The 20,233-nt window shown below is 39.1% G+C and overlaps 1 protein-coding gene across 13 annotated transcripts in view; it reads left to right on the top strand.

The window, feature by feature from the left end:
* CDC42BPA (CDC42 binding protein kinase alpha) overlaps positions 1-20,233 on the top strand; it is a 186,279-nt gene that overhangs the window by 158,881 nt on the left and 7,165 nt on the right. For 8 of the 13 annotated variants that reach the window (XM_050316010.1, XM_050316009.1, XM_050316008.1 and 5 more), the window contains 7 exons: positions 31-247; positions 1,008-1,070; positions 2,010-2,603; positions 4,494-4,591; positions 6,109-6,193; positions 7,905-8,028; positions 9,357-9,474. In XM_050316010.1, coding sequence (XP_050171967.1) covers positions 31-247; positions 1,008-1,070; positions 2,010-2,603; positions 4,494-4,591; positions 6,109-6,193; positions 7,905-8,028; positions 9,357-9,474 — 1,299 coding nt within the window. Of the gene's footprint in view, positions 1-30; positions 248-1,007; positions 1,071-2,009; positions 2,604-4,493; positions 4,592-6,108; positions 6,194-7,904; positions 8,029-9,356; positions 9,475-13,458; positions 19,530-20,233 lie in introns of those variants that run through there. The other 5 variants (XM_050316016.1, XM_050316014.1, XM_050316013.1 and 2 more) reach the window with 3 other exon arrangements.

Below are 20,233 nucleotides of genomic sequence, written 5' to 3'. Positions count from 1 at the left end.
CTTATGACATAACGTGTATATTTTTTACAGGTTACAGCCTCCCAGCTCTCTGCATCCAGTAACAAGTGTTCAATCCTGATCCTAGCAGACGGTGAGAATGAAAAAAGCAAGTGGGTGGGCGTGCTGAATGAATTGCATAGGATCTTGAAGAAGAACAAGCTCAAAGACCGCTCAGTCTATGTTCCCAAAGAAGCTTATGACAGCACCTTGCCCCTCATCAAAACAACACAGTCAGCAGCAATCATAGGTATGAAATGAATAAGAGGAAAGCTCTGAGAAAAATGAGTATGCTAAAAGCATGCTCTTCTAGAAAGAAAATGTATTAGATGGTGTTATCTGCTGGATAGAGAGTCATATGTAGTGGGTTTGTCCCATATGGAAATGTGTATGGACTTAAGAGAGAAGTGCAATTTGCTACCCAGTACTTTTCTCAGATCTTTTAAGAGTATTCCCTTTATTCACTCATATTCATAATTATTTATAATTTTGACTGAGAATTGGACATTTCTCTCTTGTTATTCTGGTAACATAATTCCCTAACTGGGCAAAATTAACACTCTAGAATAGATGCAAATCATTGACTTTACAAAATCTGCTGGTGGGACTAGAGACAAAATGTAAGATCAGAGAGTGAATTTAGTAATTTTAAATGCTACTGCATAAAATATGTTAAACTCTGATTATTTGAATTATTTAAATATTATCATTATTTCAAAGTTGGTGGTACACTAAAGTACTCTGAGTGGTTTGTTAAAAATTATGTTTCTCACCATTACTATTATAGAAGAAATGGGAAAAGACTTGGTTTTTTTCAGAATTTGAAAGATTGGGAGGTTGCCTTTTTTTTTTCCCTTGAATGTATTGGTTTGGCTTTATATACATTTACTTCAAGATATTAAAAAATCTGTTGATGAGAATTATCACTATTGTTGAAGTAATTCCTCAAGTAATTCCCAAGTTCTTCCAAAGAAAAATAACCCTTTTTTTTTTTTTTCCTAATGTCACAGACCATGAAAGAATAGCTCTGGGGAATGAAGAAGGGTTGTTTGTTGTGCATGTCACCAAAGACGGTAAGAGATTAGGAACTGGTAATAATTTCCCTAATACTAAATAATCAGAAAGTGGCTTTTTAAACTTTTTTCTTACTCAATATCCTCTGGTTTCATTTTTTTTTAATTACTACATTATCAGCTGAACAGCTCCATGAGAGATCAGAAGGTGTTCTGTGTGCTTTCTGGTTTGGGTATCCTTTTCAGTAACAATGATCCAACTTCTGGAATGCAGTTGAAGGTTTTTCCCCCAGTTTGAAGCAGTCTCAATACTGAATTCAGACCAGGTTGTTCAGGACTTTGGCCAGTCAGGTCTTGAAGATCCCCAAGGACAGTTCCATGATTTCTCTAGGCTGCTTGTTGCAAATTATTCTCTCAGTGAAACACTTCCTTCATATATCCAGAAGGAACCTCCCTCATTTCAATTTGTGACTATTGTACCCTCTTGTCCTGCTGTGCACCTCAGTAAGAATTGTGTCATAATCCTTTCTTGTAACCTCTTCTTTGGTGCTGGAAATGAAAATTTATGTTCAGTATTGTAAGAAGTAATAACAGATGCCCAAGCTAATTCAACAAACAGCATGTTTAATTGTTGCGTGCTCAACAATTATTCATGTGTCAACTCTTTGAGGGTTTTCCTTTATTCAATAGTTTTGTTGCTATTAACTGTTTTTGAAATGAGTCCTGAAATAATATAGCGGTTTTAATTGCATCAGATCTGCTCCTCCTCCTTCTTGTGAGGAAAAGCCAAAGGTCTATCCAGAACTACCACATCTGGCATTAATAAAATACAAGTTTTGATTCTGTACGTTTTAATGTTGCAGGGAAGCAGTAAAGGGAATCTCTTGGGTTTCTTTCATAGTTTATCTTTGCAAATACCTATGTTATAATCAATTCACACTTCAACCTTATTTACTTGGATTTACAGTTTTGGGGGTTTTTCTCTTCAATTTTTTTCAGAGATCATCCGTGTTGGTGACAATAAGAAGGTTCATCAGATTGAGCTCATCCCGAGTGAACAGCTCATTGCAGTAATCTCAGGACGGAACCGTCACGTGCGGCTCTTCCCCATGGCTGCCCTGGATGGAAGGGAGACTGAGTTTTATAAGCTGGCAGAGACAAAAGGCTGTCAGTCAATAGTTTCTGGACACGTGCGCCATGGGGCCCTTACCTGCCTGTGTGTAGCCATGAAAAGACAGGTCCTCTGTTATGAACTAAATCAGAGCAAGACGCGTCACAAAAAGATCAAGGAGATCCAGGTCCAGGGGAACGTCCAGTGGATGTCAATCTTCAGTGACCGTCTTTGTGTGGGCTACCAGTCGGGTTTCCTAAAATATCCCCTTCATGGCGAAGGCAGCCCATACAGCCTGCTCCATCCGGACGACCACACACTATCATTTATCTCACAGCAGCCAACTGATGCCATCTGTGCAGTCGAAATCTCAAATAAAGAATACCTGCTGTGTTTTAGCAGCGTCGGGGTTTATGTTGACTGCCAGGGCCGAAGATCGAGACAACAAGAGTTGATGTGGCCCGCAACTCCATCTTCTTGCTGTAAGTTGGCACATCTGTCAGTCTGTTTGCTCTTGTACGTTGAAATGGTCACTGCTTCTATTAATATCCACAGGAAGTGAAAGTCAGGGCTAATTACCTGACAGGGAAACGAATGCTCTCAGCTTCTCTCAGCATTTTTATTCTAGTCAGAGGGTTTAACCCTGATCTCATTTACGCTGGTTTTGACAACTCTGCTGGAACAGAAAGAGGAATCGTGAGTCAGGATATCTAACTCTGATGTCCAACTTCTAAACATGTCCTGGTACCTAAAACAGCCAAAAGCTTCAGGTTCTACAAAGGCTGATCTATTCCTTACCACCAGTGCTGAGCTTTTGTTACTTAGTCTTGAAATTTCTTTGTACTTTGGCTCAGCATTGTGGTTCCAGCTCTGATGTTCAGAGTCATCAGGATCTGGTAGTTCGACTTGCTGTTCTTTAATGGTGTTTATTTCTGCTTACCACTTTGTTCTTTTCTTTCTTTATTCTTTCATTCTCTCTTTCTCAGCAGTTTTTGTCAACACTCATGTCCTCTCTGCTTTTTAAAAAAATCACTTTTTAAGTTTCCTTCCTCTGTCTCTCTCTTCCTTTCCAAAATACAATGCATAACACGCAGTATAGAAAATACATTTCATAACCCTGAGGGGAAAATACTGTAATTTTTCAAGATTTCCATTTCTACCAAGAACTGGAAAAGATTTATTGCACCTTTTTTTCAAAGCTGGGGCTTTATCTTTGTGACAGTTTGAGGAAAAAAAAACAACCTGCAATGTCTGTCTTCTTTTTAGTGCCTTTCTGAATGCAGATAAAGATTAGCCAAGTTTACCCTCAGAGTGTCTGTGAATGAGCTCAGTCTTATGTTCATTTTCAGAATAGTCTGCCTTCTTACCTCATTCTGGCAGCAGTCCAGTCACACTGCAGAGGGGAGGAATGTTTCACCTTGTTTGAGTGAAGGCCCTTCTCAATTTGGAAGGAGCAACTTTTACAGACTGTTTGTCACTTCTGGTTTTCAGGCAGTTTTAGGCAATTGATTATTACAGTGGGCTCAGAGAATGAATGAATCAAAAGAGAAGATTTTGTGATAGGTTGAAAAATGGATATTTTTCACAGGTAGTTAATCTCTACTAGTCATTGATATGTTTTTTGATTGCCTTAAATGAAGTGACTTGATGTTATTCCAGTTCAGAATGGAAGTATATTTTATAGCAAAAACTTACATTTAAGCACAAATTGAATGGAATTGTTAGTCTTGGCAGACCATGTTAGTCTTTTTACCGACATGGAAGTACTGAGTTCTTTAGAAGTGGTCCCAGTGGAATAAATTTCATCTTGGGGAAATGTGCCAGAGAAGTAGCACAAGAACTCTCTTTACAATCCAGAAAATAAGAAGAAAGAATTAAAGCTAGAAGGAAACATGATTTTTATGACTGTGTCATGGTGCTTAGTTCCAATAGATGGTCGTTTAGTGCATAGTCCAGAGACTAAGAGCTGAGTTCATTCAAATGGCAGTTATTAAATAACAGTAGTATATATTCCTACCACATCATTTACAAAATATGAGCTCTTAAAAATAGGGCTTTTAGAGGAAAAAAAAACTTTGAACCACATCAGCGTTTGGCAGAGTAATCTCTTATAATTGAGAAAGTCGCTGGGTTTTTGGCAAAGTTAAAAGGGAAGTCGCAGAGATTCCAAGTTTTTAGGTGGTACTGGTTTGCCTTCATAATAAATTTCTTGGTTGTATTTGAGTTAAAACACATTTTTCAACGATTGTTGTTGGATTGTGTAAGTGTTGATTTGGGCCTTTTTTAAGTAAATACGGTAAAATCATAAGGAATGATGTGTTTTGGGCTGTGTCTAAAAGCACATGACACTATACCTACTCATTCCCTCTCAGGTTACAATGCACCATACCTCTCTGTGTACAGTGAAAATGCTATTGACATCTTTGACGTGAACTCCATGGAGTGGATTCAGACTATTCCTCTCAAAAAGGTAACTTGCCAAGACTCAACAACTGCTTTGCTGCAGTTGTACCAGGTTTTTAAGTGCATTAGAAACCATCATTCAGACTGCTTGTGTGAACATAATTGAACTAAAAGAAGAGCTACTGCAAAGAAACTTAATGCTTTTTTGTTTGAAATAGAAGATACAAAATGTGTTTGCTTGTGGTTTCACTGTTTTAGATGAATGTTCAATCTTGGAGCATATGACTATGTTAGATTTAATAATATTACTGTAATAATGAGAGCAGTTTCTTGGTATTATTTGCATATGGCTTCATTGGGACTGATTGCATCTCTGTTATTGCCAGAACATGGTGGATGTTAAAAATATTTAAACGGACCTTCAGAAATGTATCTCCTGCTGCTTGAGAACATTGTAGACAGACAGGGTTAGAACATTTTGTTTCAACCAGTACAAATACTAAAACCAGGATGATGTCAGGTTTGGATCTCTTATCAAAAGTTTCTGAAAGCTGACACTTCTTTGGTATTTAGTAGGTGTTTGCTCAGCTGTATTTGGAAAGAAATAAGAAAAGTGTTTTTTCCCCATAGTTTAGACTGACTTCAGCTTTGTGCTAGTGTCAACATAATTCCTTTACTGGCATTCCAGTGACACAGAATTATAGGACGTTGCCTCTGTGGTCTTGTGTCAATCGTTCAATCTCTCAGATTTCCCACATGTCAGATGCAGACCAGGGTATTCTGGCAATGCTGTAAGAATAAATAACGCAAAAGATCAAGGTCCTCAGCTATTAACCATCTTAAGGAGAGAAGAAGAATCTGGAATTTAGGGGGAATTTCTTTCTGATGTCCAAACTTTGAGTTATTAAGCAGTTGGATCATTTTTTCCTGCACAGTAGGAATGTTATTTATTACTTGGATTAATATTTGGCTCAAGACTTCCCGTTTAATGGATGAAGCTACTTTCATCGAACAAGAATTGCTACATCTAAGAGACTCAAAAATGGCTATTTATTATGAAGAGCTGGATTCTAACACAATTTGCAGGCTCAGGGTGTGGAATGCTTCTGTCACTTTTAAGTTGGAAATCACAAATACCAGTAGGTTTTAGCAGTCTGTGCACAACTGTGACATGGTACTAAGGCAGAACAAAAGCCCAGATTATTGCTTTGCACATCTAATAGAAAAACTTGAAATGATATATGAAGTAGACTTCTAACAGAACTATTTATTTAAATGCTGGGAGGAATGGTGTTGAGCCTATGTCATAAAGTGGAATTTCAGGTAACCCTCTCTGTACTCATTTTCCCAAAAGAAGTTTAAAAACTGAAATTGTTTTAGCTCTTCTGTGTGGTTTTAATGACCTGCAGTTGCTACTCTTGAGAGCTGCCATGGAGATAGGAGATAGGAGACCTTGTTCCCTGTTTGACTCTACAACGGTTCTCCTTTTATAGCATTTGTAATGCATTTTGGAGCTTTCAGAATAAGATGCACTAGAGAAATGCGAGTTATTGGTGTTACAAAGACTGTTTTTCCTTGTTTCAGGTACGACCCTTGAATACAGAAGGATCACTAAACCTTTTAGGCCTGGAGACAGTTAGATTAATATATTTCAAAAACAAAATGGCAGGTAAGTAAAGAGAAACCAATTTTCATCATGCACATTTTTGCTTAGAGTGTTACTATGTGCCTAGGACTGTATTTTAGAAAGTGATCTTTCAAAAATATGTCTGCTTGTTAATCTGGGAAAAGGTCAAAGCTTATAGATTCCACAGTGATTTCAATGATGTCTACTACTCTGAATTTTTTTTCCTTTTGAATATTCAATGAAGACTTGAATGAAGACTGGAAGTAGAAAATAGAATGACTAGACACCAAATGTGGGATCACCTTGCAGAACAAGATCACCTTGTCTAAAAATGCCTGCACAATTAAAGACTTTAGTAGTGATCTTGGCAGTACTAGATTAAAATTAATACTATACTTAACCTAAAAAGAAAATATTTCCCAAGGATTATAAAGTAATGTAATATTATGTATTCATAACTTATTACTGGGGCCACTATGACTGTGTGCCACAGTTTTAGCTTCATTAATCTATTCTTATTATAAGTCTTTTTGACTTTTTTTCTTTTTAGAGCCCATTTCATAAGTGTACTCCTGAGGAATTTCCTTAAACTTTTGTTTAACCTCTTAGATGGAGCGGGGACATACTCCATTTTAACAACCAAAAGCTATAAACTTTTGTTAACAACTTTCTGGAAATAGTGGAAATAAACACTCTAGAAACATATACTGCTGTTGGCAGTGTTTCAGTGTTATTTAAATTGCTAGCAAATTAGTACAAAAGCAATGACAGTGGTAGAAAGGAGCAATATACTAGAACGGTGTATAAAGAATTTTCAAGTCTAATAAAGATTGAACATTAAAAGTAGAGCAGAAGAGAAGGAAAGCTGGAAAGCATGGGATCAGAAGCAAATAAGGCTGATTGTTTTCTCCTGTATGTTACCTGAACAGTGTATCTCTTTAGAAGTCTGCAGGTTTTTTTCCTAAAGCTGCTTATCTAGTAGATCTCACCCTTCAGGAAATCTCCAGTTGATCTTAAGGAGAGTTTTCAGTTCCATACAAAACCTGTTTTGGCAGTGAGCAGTAGGTGTTGGGTGTATTCAAGTTTACTAAGGGTAACTTTAGTCCATATATATATAGACTGAAGTTCGTGTATATATATAGACTAAAGTGTATATATATATAAAAGACAGAGCAGTTGCAGCATTCATTCAAAGTAACCATCCTGCTGTATGATCATCACTGCTGTACTTTTCATGTCTTTATTAAAGATGCCTTGGCCAGATGTACACATGTGGAAAAAGTCCTCCCTTTTCCCACAGTTGCACCAAAATACAGCACTGTTCAAACAATTCAAAAGGAGTAGTCTCTTTGGAGCAGGGAGTGAATGAAAGAGAATCTTGCATTGCATTTCCAGACGGTTGGCAGAACAAGACTGTTTTAGTGATTTTTTTCAGTGAGAACTGCCAAGGAAAGTTTGAGACAAAGGACTGAGGTCCTTTCCTGCCCACCTAAGTGTTTTGTTTGAAAGACTGAATCAGTGGTGTTGTGAGAACACAAGTGTGGCAGCTTGTGGGTGAAGAAGGGTTAAGTCTTTTGCTACATAACAGAGTAGTAGATAGTGGTCAAGAAAACTCATAAACCAAAGAACATTTGTTCGGATTTGATGGGAAGTGAGTGGTGTTCAACACTAGTGAGGGCAGAGGAAGAAAATTTATTAGAATTAAAATTCCATGTGTTTTCCTGCTGGGTCACCCTATTTGTGTTGATTTCAGAGGGTGATGAACTGGTGGTCCCTGAGACATCAGATAACAGCCGGAAGCAAATGGTTCGAAACATCAACAACAAGCGCCGCTATTCCTTCAGAGTCCCGGAGGAGGAGAGGATGCAGCAGAGAAGGTCGGTATTCAACATGTACTTGTCTTCTGTACATGCCTGTAGACCCTGAGGGGCAGTGACTGGTGCCAACTTAGTACTTCATGCATTGCTTTCTGGAATGCCCATTTGGATGTTTCTGTCTCTTCACTACCATGTTAATCCTCAGTGTTTAATTTGTGTTGATGACAACTTGGATATGGATATGCACTGGATGCACAAGTATTCATTAGTTCAGGTTAATTATGTGAAACAGCTGTAATTCGGAATGCATGTCTCCACGTACTGTGCACATACACTGTATATATAAAGATCTCTAATAAACACTTTGCAAAAGGAGATTGCATTGCTAACTATGCATATGGATTAATTACATTCAGATTCTGGTTCTGCTTTTCTTTCTTAAGGCTCTTCTACTCTCAGCAGTACTCCAAGGCATCTGCTTTTTTGATCTATAGATTTAACTACATAAACTTTCTATAAAACTCACAAAACTCACCTCATCAGAAGACATAGGACTTCAGGATGTATTTCTAATAGGAGTGTTTAATAGCTTACGAATACTTTCCTAAATGGTAACAAAAATAGGTCTGCACTACTTGCACTGCTCATAGAGGATGTTACTGACCATTTCGTATCACTCACTAAAAATGATCTACTACTGTGCTAAGCCACACTCCAAGAACTGAGTATTTCAGTTTTCTAATTTTCAACATCTTCCACTGATTGTTGGCTCCCAGCTTGTCTTTCTTTTTAGCTCTAAGGAAGGTAACAGCAGTATGCAGTGGAGATAAAATTCTGTTTCTCGTCCTTGCCTTTTCTGAGTTGATTGAAGTTTGGTCTCTTAAAATTTTATTTATTCTGAGTTCTGAAATGCATCCTTGCCATTTTGAAGATCTTTTAATTCTGACCACAGAGTGAGAAAGGTACTGCAGTATTATTTTAATTCTATTTTCATATTTAGTACTTCATTTTCATCTCCACTTTGTAACACATCACAAATGAGTTCTGCTTTTACTCATCTTACAGGGGTTTTTATCACCTCATGTGGTTATATATTCTCTGAATGTTAGTAACTACTGGGCATGGGCTCTTAGCCTGCAAACAGCATTCTTTTATTCTAAACCCTTGCCCTCTCTTCAAGCTGGAAGCTTCTCCATGCCTGTGCTGATAGCAGGGGGTTATCACTGTTAACATGGTTAAATAGAGTCATAAAATCATAGAATTGTTTAAGTTGGAAAAGACTAGTTAATATCCATTTAAAAGAAGCTGATAATCAAAGTTGTACATGTTCTATAAATGTCCATCCTTACCTAGAGCAAAATATCTGAGCAAAGTGTTTTCTCTTCCAGGGAGATGCTACGTGATCCAGAAATGAGAAATAAGTTAATTTCTAACCCAACTAATTTTAACCACATAGCACATATGGGTCCAGGAGATGGTATACAGATTCTCAAAGACCTTCCAATGGTAAGTACAAAAGTACATGTGAGAGTGACTGACTGCAACAGAGGCTGCAAATAAGTGAGAGAAAAACAATTACAATTTTAATGTATATTTAGAGTGTTGATGTATTTCATATCAGGAACAGTGTAACTAGGGAAATGGAGCTAAAGATGTGGAATAAAATTTAACCAAGGAGGGTGACACTTCAGCATTCAGTGGGGAGAGGAGGAGGAGTGCCTAATGCCCCTGGGGTTTCCAGGCAGATTGGTCTCACAGTGTTGATGATAATTTTTATGACTGATATGAAGGGGCAAAATTAAAAGGATATGATCCTGTGTTCTTTGTGGGTATGGAAAGAGAAATTCCTTTCTTTGTGAAAGGAATTCCTTTTTTCTCTTCCAGTCTTTTGTTCTGACTTACTTTCTCTTTACAGCCTGTTTTCCTGTAGCAGTTTAATAGTGTGTAGTGCCCAGATTTCTTTCCATGCCTAATATGCTATTCTTCATGTTCTCTCCAGATTAACTGGTCTCAGAGAAACAGAGAAAAAGAAAATATGTAATAGCACACACACATGTTCTTCATTTCCACAAAACCTTGTGTAGGAAACACTCACCTGAAAGTTAATGAAATTTTTGATGAGCTGAAGACCAATTAACGTTTTTTTCATGAGAGTGTCATACTGCTTGCTTCCAGCTGCCTTGAACATCTTGTTTGAGTGTTCTGTGTTGTTCCCTAAACTCATCCACAGTGACACAGATGTGATTCAGAAGATGCTAATTAGCACTGTAAAAAAGATGAGGTGATATGATATCAAACAGATGATGTGAGTACTAGCATAAGACATAGGCATTAGTATAGAACTGCTGTCTAAAATGGTCATCATTACTGCTTGGAGTTTGTGCAGAAAGCAGAAAGTAGGTGCTGAATTTGGAATTTTCTGATGCTGAGAAGCCCAAAGGAAACAGTTAAGACTGGAAAATACAGTGTGCCATGCAGTAACACCAGTTTGAAAGTTTAGTGGCATAATGTCTGGCCTTTGGATACTCATTGTACCTCACTTTTGAAGCAAATGGTATTTTTATATTACACTTGGCTGTAAAGTCAGTACATTGACTTACTTTAAATCTTGTATTAGACACACTGAGAAACCTCTCAATAACAAATATATTCAGGGTAATGAGCAAAACCACAGTATTGTATGTGTGTTTATAAATGAATAAATAATGAAGGAACTGCTTCTAGAAAACACATGGCAAATCCAAGGGAAGTTGGCAGGTAGTGTTTATCTCACCTGGATACAGGATTGTATATGTCTAATGCTAGACAAAGAATGGTAATTTGCTTCAGGGCAGGATGTAGATCAGAACCTTTGTTCATTTCTCTATTTCTGGTGGGTTCTTTAAAATGTTTGTGGCTTTTCTCAAACAGAGAAAATAATCTGCTACCTCTAAAGGTAGGGCAAAAAGCATCCTGTGTCACACTATCAGTAGCTGAAAGTTCATGGGAATCAAAAACTGCAAGGGCTCTTAACCCAGCCCCAAATCTGACAAGTGTAAAATGAGGAATGATTTTATCTACAGAAGAGGATTTCCTGTATTTAGATGGATTAATATTTCTTCAGCTATGTCATCTCTAAATGGCTTTTAGCTCTGAATTCATTCTAATTTCTCCAGCCTTGTATTAGATCAAAGGTCGTATTTTAAGTCACATGTTAAGAACTTTTACTTTGCTATTACCAATCAATATGTTGTTTTGAAAGAAATTCATGAGTCACTTTCCACACTTAAATGTGGTGAGAAGACATTAGAAAATGTGTGCAATATACAGCTGATTCCTGCACTTGTTCCACTGCTGCAGCTTCTTTTTTTAAAGTTTCTATTTCTTCTTTTTGCAAGTAGGTATCAATCTTAATGCTGGGAGATGTCACTGCAGATAAAGCGAATTTCTTGTGTATTCTTCTGGCAGCTCCTTGCAATGTCATATTGTATTTGCATTCCTGACTTAACGGGTACAGAATTGCATCAGGCACAGGACTTGAAAGGGTGTGGATTTGAAAGTGCAGCTTGAAATTAGGAAATAAATGGTCTGTCAGGGGCTGCTTAGGTCTAGGCAGATTTTTCTTTTCCAGTAGCTTCCTGTAAGGTATTTACCTGAACTGAGTGTTCATTTAATTTGTTCCAGACTACATACTTGACTTCTCAGGCACAAAAATAAAAGAAAAGGAGTTATGTGTGCATGTGAGGTTATGTATTGGGTCTAATGTTTTCTTAGAAAGACAAATTTAGAATCAGAAGAAGGGATGGAAACAGAGGATGTTTCCTGGAGAATCACTACACAAGGTAAAGAGCCCTCGTTGAACCCTGCATACAGTTCATCTGTATGGTGGTTCCTTTACCAGGACATGGAATTATTTCCCTACTTTCATACCTTATTCTCAAAAGCTCAAAAGCTGGGGGTTTTTGTGTGCTTTTAGCATGTGTGATGATTTTGCAGCTGGACATCTTCTTTCTCTTTTGAAATAGATTAGTATGTTTCAGAAGAGAAAGTATTTATTTTTAATGAACTATGGGAGAGATTGCAGAATTTTACTTTGGCAATGCCTGTTTTTGTTTATGGAAGCGGATGGTAAAATACGTTTTTCCATTTAAAGAGAGCTACGGCTAGGGGGAGCAAGCAGTGCAAGGCTGAGTCTTCTCACATTCTCTTTGTACAGCTATTTTAGTGGAACAGCTTCTTTTTTTTAAGGGATACTGGATTGCAGAAAGTGTATGAAAGAATGGAGTGGACCCTTTTTATTTGGAGTTTCTTCTGGCTTACTTGAGTGCTTTCAAATTTGGCTGGAGCATGAGCTCCAGCATTCTCTTTCACTGAAGGCAGTGCTGTGTAGTGCAGTGTGGCAGAAGGGTCCTTAGTAATAAATAGGTTTTAATAGAGCATAAATACTGTAATCTCTGTGTTGAATGAAATTGTCACAAACTAAATAGCCAGCTGAGACCAGCTCTTACCTAGCATCCATGGATGCACTCTGTAAAGCAAATGACAATTTTTATATATGTGTATTTATATTTATTCATTAATATATACATTTTCACCTCATATATGCAATGTGAATCCAATCAAAACTTATCTCCACAGTCCCAATAACGTGCCTCTGCTGCCTTTTTTCAGGGGAAATGCCAAACATTGAACAAAGCACAGAATTAGAACTGGTGGCGATGGTCCTTGGTGGGTGGGCTGGGCTGTGTCAGTGGGCAGGAGAGGACAGGCACTTGTGCTGCCCTAACCCATGGTGTAACTGCCTGATGGATGCAGAGCCAACAGGAACCTACTTGCCCTCTGCCCACCACTGTTTCTAATGATATCTTTTAAAAGACCAGCTTTAAAGAGTTTAATTTGTATTGTAACCCTACAAAATAAATGGAATAAAAGGAATGTTTTAAACTCTTCAGGGCTATTTGATATGTCGTATCAGGTGCCTACATATGTGCAAGGTATCTGCCACTGTGTGTTTGCCCTTGCTGATGCAGCTGCAGGGGGAAAGGTGCTTTCTCTGTGCATTGTTTCCCAGGTCTTGCTGTGCACCAGACACGATGATGTGTTCATGGGAAATTGCAGTCTGTTAGCCTAGTCCCACATTGTTCTCTCCATGAACAGACACCCTTGACTTCAGCATAGCCCTGTGTTTGGGCAGAACCATGCCCAAGGCTCAGAGAGAGAGAGAGAGATCAGATTTTAGGAGAGAAAATATTAGGAGTTTTCAGGAGATTGTAAATTTACATCCTTCTTTTCTTCATGGTGAACACTTACGGTCTGGCTTTGACACGCAACTTTGTGGGCTGCAACGCAGCAGAAACCAGAAGTTTTTGTTTGCTATTAGCAGCACAGTAATCAGTACATATTTGTGTTTTATTGATGTGGATCTGGGTCATTGTCTTGTTTTGTACAATTTAGAATGGTTCCTGTTAGTATATCCCCAAACTTATTTGTTTACATGTTTTTCTTCCCTAGCAGCCTGTCACCAATTAACTGGCCGTACAGTCTGGCCTCCCTTCTGCCCTCTTGTCCCTTGAAGCCACTTTATCGTGGATGCTCCTTTGTAGTGAAGATCTGAAATCTGGAACTGCACTTACTGCAGCACAGACCACCTCTCTGTGTACATCAGATGTACAGGATTGATTTTGCTTTCATATTCTGCATGCCTAAGTATTTTTATATACAAAAGCTGGTCTTGACTGCCGTTATATTTGAACATTATGCTTCAGTTTGACCTCATTATACATGAGCCATTCTACTTCCATTCTAGATGATGTGTGAAGCTTTGCTTGTTTCAATTGAGAAACTTTTAGAGTAAATGAATACTTATCTATATTTGGTATTCTTTAAAGAAAGTGGGAACCCCATGCATGCATCTAATGGTGGAGTCCATGGAGAAAGTTCCATGGAGGATCATTTTTAAAATGCTGCCATATCGTGGCTTTCTCACATTCATGAATGCTGGCTAAATATTTTCATGGTCTGCAGCTGGCCTACCCTCTGCTTTTTAGCTTGTGATTTTAGGCACTACCATATCTCCCTTATTGGCTTTTAGGAACATGGCTGGCTTTGCTGCCAGTTCTCTGTTGTGAATAGATTAACTCAGCAAAGTCTGCTGTCCTGGACCATTTTGGAATGGTGGCTTCTTGTACTGATATTTAGATGCTGCTAAAGTTACTAATAACAATTTAATGTATATTATGTCTTATATGCCATCATGTGGTAATTGATGTTTTGGTTAACAGGCAAAGCCTCATAATAACCATGTGTTTTAAACAAAATTAAAAAAAAAAAAAAAAGTTGGATTTTACCAGCTGAAATGAAGAGAACAGTAACAATAATGTTTGATATAATATGTATTGGGATGTGACTTAATGTTCTTCCAGACTTTAATACGTTCCACATACAAAAAGTAGTGCCTTAGGTTTAGTGGAGGGGTAAGCTATATTTTTACCATATTTTATATTTTAACTCCTAACATTTCTAACATTACTCAGAAATGTTTGTTTTAAGGTGATGAAATCAGTGGATGAGGGGAAGAGGAACTTGAAAGTTAGAAGTTAGAAAAGGTGTTGTGATTTGCTGGTGTCCGTGGGCAAACCACCCCAGTGCAGGCTGACCTGCTGAGCATGTACAGGTGGCACAGGGAGGGAGACCAAACCTTGAAACCTCTCCATTAAATCTGGATTTAGGTGACTTTAAATTATAAGAGCACTTGTGTCAGCACATTCCACAGAGATGAATTAGAAGTCATTTTTGTTTAATTTGCAGGATTATTTCTCCCCTCTCCTTCTTTATGTCACACTTGGGGAGCACATTGCTCAGTTGACCTTTTAACAACATCTGGATTTCCCAGTGCTTTGGCACCTCTATGTGCTAAGGACCTGATCCTTGCACAGCAGTGCAAAGTTCCCTCATGACTAAAGCGCTGTCAGGAGTGTGCAGAAGGACATGGGCCTGGTGGCGTCTGTCTGCAGCAGAGTGAATTGTCCCAGTTGTCTGACACTAACCAGTTCACCTTCCCACACCACCTGTGTCCCTGCCCTGTCGAAACACTGTTCCCTCCTGTTGGAAATACTCTGTGTTTGTTGTACGGGTGATAATTTTAATGGAATCGCTAAAATGCATGAATAACAGAAGGAAATCTCTTACAATCTCTTAACTACTGTGTATTTTCATCTTTTCTTCTCCCCACACCACCTCACCTGTGTTCACCTTCCTTTGTGTTATGTCTATTTTAGATTGTAAGCTCCTCAAGGCAGGGAACTGATGCTTCTCAACTGTCTGTAAAGCACCTTTTACAACTGTGGTGCTCTTTGAAATATATCAAAAAATAATAAATATTAGAATCTATTCCCAATGAGTTAAAAGTTTTATTTATTTTTAATGTTTTAGCAGCAGCAGGGGCAGCAGGCCCATATGACCCCATGTAAGGAAGGTGGTTAGAGGACTGGGGGTGACAGTGTAACAGCCTGTGTGTTGACGGCGAGCAGGGTTCTGTCTGCTGTCCCTCAGTGTTTGGCTGCTCCTGTGGACTGCTGTTGCCAGTGTAACCTGTAAACCATCCTTCATTGCTTTCTCTCTCTGTTGTCTTTGATAGCAGCGCTCCCCTTATCAATTCCCTCATCACCACTCCCGTCTGATCTCCTCTCCGAGCAACTTTGAGCACATCTACCACATGACCGTTAATTCAGCTGAAAAATTCCTCTCTTACGATTCCATAAACCCTGCATTTTCCCCGCCTCCACGCTCTGTCCTCGGTACTCCAGACTTTATGACTCTGAGGGTATGAACGGCTGAGTCAGGTGTTCACTCTACTAACACCGTGTGGTTTTCCTTTTGCCTGGCTATTAACATGGGAGAAAACCCCTTGTAAGCTGTTCCTTCACCCCTTAACTTTCTTTTGTCCCAGACAATTTACTTTCTGCAATCAGCTGTGGTCTTCACACAGCTCTGACATGCCAAGAAAAAAATATTTCGTGGCTTTAGAAAAAAAAAAGTGCATAACAACTGGGCTGAACCTTTTGCTATGAAAATACCATTTTTAATCACCAGGAAGGATGTTGGCATTTTTAAATGGTAAATTCTCTGTTCCACATTGATCATCCTCCAGCAGTCAGTAGCAGGATCCTGCATACTAGGTTGAATTAGGTAAAGGTTCTAGATCTGTCTTTGTTGGACCAAACTTTCAAACTGATTGTTTATGATTAATTCGTGTGGAATACAAGAATTTTTACACAGTACTGTGCACAGAATGAGAGAGACAGACAGGTCATGCCTCAGACAGTTTCTAGGTTAAAGTAAATAAGTGAAATTAGAACATGTACAAACAAGATAATTAAAGATAATGGCAACTTGCTGATATAGATCCTCTTAATCCTGGTAGTTTTAGGCAGAGGCTGAGGTAGGATACTGTTCTGTAGATATCCTTCAAGCTGGAATGGAAACTGGAGGGATGGAAGTAGTCTTTTCTTTTTTCTTGTATTGTGCATCCTGGTGTAACAGCATGGGGGTCAGTACATCCTATAGAAATACAAACCAAACTAAAACAGACACAAAGTACCTGCTGTGCATCATGATTCTGTACAGTGCCGTGGCCTGCAGTTCTGCTTGGGGCAGATTCACAGATAAATGAGGAATAATCTGTGAGGTAGATGTATGTGATGGTGGTTGGTTGCTCAGGGTTTGTGTGGTTTTGAGCCATGTCCATTGCTGTAATGGAAACATGGCTCTTGGCTTCTGTGGCCTTTGGACACCCTTCAGACATGCATGGCAAACCTTCACCGCCAGGCTGCTTTGAGTGCCTTTGGGCTGCTGTTCCCTATCTCTGGGAACATTTTGGAAACATACCTGCATATAACTTTAAAAATGCAGGAGGAAAATAAGTCTCTTCCATATGGCTCCAAAACCAATTGGCACAGCTAAGCTTTGACTGGTTAAGCGCATGGTCATGTATCACTGCTGTGAGGGCCCAGTTGTCACAACCATCAGTATTCAGAAATTAAGTTGCAGAGTTTTAGAAGATGTGCTCTGTAAGGACAGGTCTGCATCCATCCTAGTTCTTCTGGTAGTAGGAGAGGTGCAGATACATAAGAGGAGCACTCTGTTGCAATGGAAACCAAAAAATATTGTTAGGCCGAACTGAAAGCTGTTTCTCTCCTAGAGGGTCATTATAAGGTCACTGAAACCGTATTTCAGTTCTGGTTTTAAGATGGCTCTTTTAATCCAACTGTACTGCTAAATTTTTTGTGTTTAATATGCAGTGATGTATCACCGGACTGTGACCCTCCCTCTACCTTCCCTTTCTCATGTGAGTAGTCCCCCTGGGATCAGTAAGGAATGATCCCTCATGTTTCAGACAGTAACTCTCAATTTTTTCTTCAGGAGCATCCTTCATCCTAATGTTGCAGCCTACTAACATAATTTGGAGGGAAAAAAGTGAAGTGGGCAACCCAGAGTGCCAAGGTCCTGTCCCTGGTAGCTCTGCAGAGCACTAGAGGTTTAGTCTTTTATGCAGTTTGTCTGCCTTGTGGTTTGAGGGTAGAGATGCCATAAGCTGTACAGAAGGCAGGGCTGTGAGTTTGGATTCATGTCTCCCTTTGTGTTTGGAGATTCTAGTGTAAGAATGGTGCTGTAGTCCCAGGTATAGATGGGTTATTGGAACCAGAATAGCGTGGAATCCACAGGGGAGTTGAAAAATGACCTATTAAAGTAGGCTTTTAGATTCTGTCATGTTACTTCATGGAAGAATTAAAAACTGAGGTTTATAATGTAATGCACAGAACACTACTTTAAAAGAAAAAGAAACCCCGAAACAACAAGCAGCACGAGGGACAGAGAACCAGAGGCGAGGAAGTTCCTGTCAGTGCCGTAGCTGTTCAGTCAGACACTGTGGGAACATCCACACCCCACTGCCAGGGAAGGCAGCTGGAGAGCAGCTGGTGTGGGAGAAGGAGCAGAGTCTCCCTAACGCTGCAAAGCCGTGAGTGTAGCAGAGACTGCCCCTACACAACCCACAGCTCCATCCTCTGACTGGAATGGAAGGCACTGAACTAATCTGGGCCTTTCACCCTATTTCACAGTCACTCACTTTGCTCAGCAGCAGCTTCTCTGCTGCTGCTTTTTTCCCCTGTTCTCTTACCTTTCTCTGTTTGGTTCAGCACTGGGGATGGATTTTCCTGCTAGGATTTGAATTTTTGCTCTAAATGAGGGGGTTTTGTCTCTCTAAGTAAAGCAAGCTCAGGTTTCCTTTTGTTTTCTGTGTTTTTAACTCGCTGCATTGTGCTGCTTTATAACTACCGCTAATAACCGCCGTTTATTTTCCTTTGAATCCCCTTTCTGCATCACGTGCATACCACTTCCAGGAGGTTTGGTCCAAAATGCCAGCATCTCTGGCATGTGCTTATTTTATTTTTGGAACAAAGAACAATGAAAGATTTGCTTTGTGGAGAAACTTTTCTACGAGGAATTACATGGACGTTGCGAACTGAGGTCATGAAAAATAATCATCGTTAGACTATACTATGAGAACAAATTTGTTTCTTTCATGGACCCACCCATTCCCTCCTTCCCCTGATGCCTGTGTGTTGTCTGCTCAGTCACTGTGAAGGAGGTTAATCACCTTACCACTAAACATAGTCGTTCTCTTTGCAAAATGAACCACTGTAGGTTTATACAAGAACAGAAGTCCAGCCTTGCAACCCCAGTGTACTAACCCCAGTGCACATGTTCGCATGGTGCTGCACTTGGCTTTCCTTTCTTTCTCAAAACACAGCAGTAACTTATTCCTTAGCCCATCAGTTCCTTTGGTTATCCTCAGGGGAGCGAGCCTCCATGGTTTAGGTACAGCCAGGATGCTTATACTCTGTATCTCACATTGTTCATTGCACGGTGAAGGACAGAGGAACAGAAACCTCAGTGTTTTGTGCTACAAAGCAGGTTGGTTGTTCACATTTAAAAATAAAAAAAGAAGGGGGGAAGGTAAGTGAGAGACAGCAATATAACTACAAAAATTATTTAAGAGACTTTTTTAAGCCTTTAGGTATAAATCCTTACAGTGCAGCAATGGATGAGAGGAGAATTAAACAGGGCTTTTTCATTGGTAAGGTCTCTGATTCTCTTTTGCTGGTGTTGGAGAAAGATCTGGGAACAGGAGAGATTTTGATTCTTATTTGTTGCATGTTAAAAATCAGCCATTTCTAGCCCTCTGGGAGAATGAGAATCCAAAATCTGTAAGATCAAAGGGGTCTGTTAGAGCAATGACTATAAGGATCAATGTAAGACTGGATTTGACAGCAGTTTGGTAATAATTATGTGATAAAGACTGAACTGTATAAAATCTGTTCCTTACAAAGCTTCTATTTAATTATCCATTTTAAAATACAGATAGAGACCTGAGGGTCTCTGAGAATACTCTTGTGGGGGTGGAATATTTGTTCTGATCTGAAATTTTCATAACACTGTAGTTTAAAAAAGCATTGCAATTGCAACTGGTTTTTTAAGTGTGGCTACTTCATCTCAGAGTGTGGGGAGGAGACAAATATAAATAGGAAGAAATGAACAGTTATTGCAGGGAGGGGGCTTGTAAAGGGGAAATAAAGTCATGCTCAGAGCTACTTGCAGCTCTTCTGACATCACTGTGCATCTGTGAGGATTCCTTGAACCTAATTCAAGTTAATTGTAATGACTTAATAGTGCAAGTGATGCTAGCAGTAGGATGAAGTCTCATATTTAACCAGAGCTAAAATGATGCACATAGGCAAGTCCTCTGGGCTAAGAAGTCAGCTCATGTACAGAGAGATGGGCTAAGTCTGAGAAGTCTTCTTCTCTAAGGTCAACTGTAAGTTAACAGAAGCAGAAATAAAATTTCCCCAGAGTTCACTTCAAAGTACTTTTTGCTCTTTCCTTAAAGGCAACTTATGTTTAAGGAGCTGCCATATCCAAGTAGGGAGATTATGGTTTATCTCTTCTCTCAATAAAGGACACTTAGAAAATCAGCACTGGAACTCTCAGGAGGCAAAACAGGAGCGTTAATCAAAACATGTAGACAAACAGTGGCATGTGTTCTGGTCATCCACTTTGAGCAGGCTGAAAACAGGAGGCTGATTCTCACTTTGGCTCAACTGGTGTAGGTTTGGAGGGATGCTGTTGGCACCTTTGGAATTACATAAGTAATTGCTGTATAGATTGATCCACTATCTGTAAGCATTAGGGATTAACCTGGTTATTGTATAAAGTTACACAATCCTCG

The sequence above is a fragment of the Myiozetetes cayanensis genome, unplaced genomic scaffold, assembly GCF_022539395.1.
Source record: "Myiozetetes cayanensis isolate MyiCay16 unplaced genomic scaffold, myiCay2020 scf2-11, whole genome shotgun sequence".
NCBI lineage: Eukaryota > Metazoa > Chordata > Aves > Passeriformes > Tyrannidae > Myiozetetes > Myiozetetes cayanensis.
This window is presented reverse-complemented; position numbering and strand designations above follow the sequence as displayed.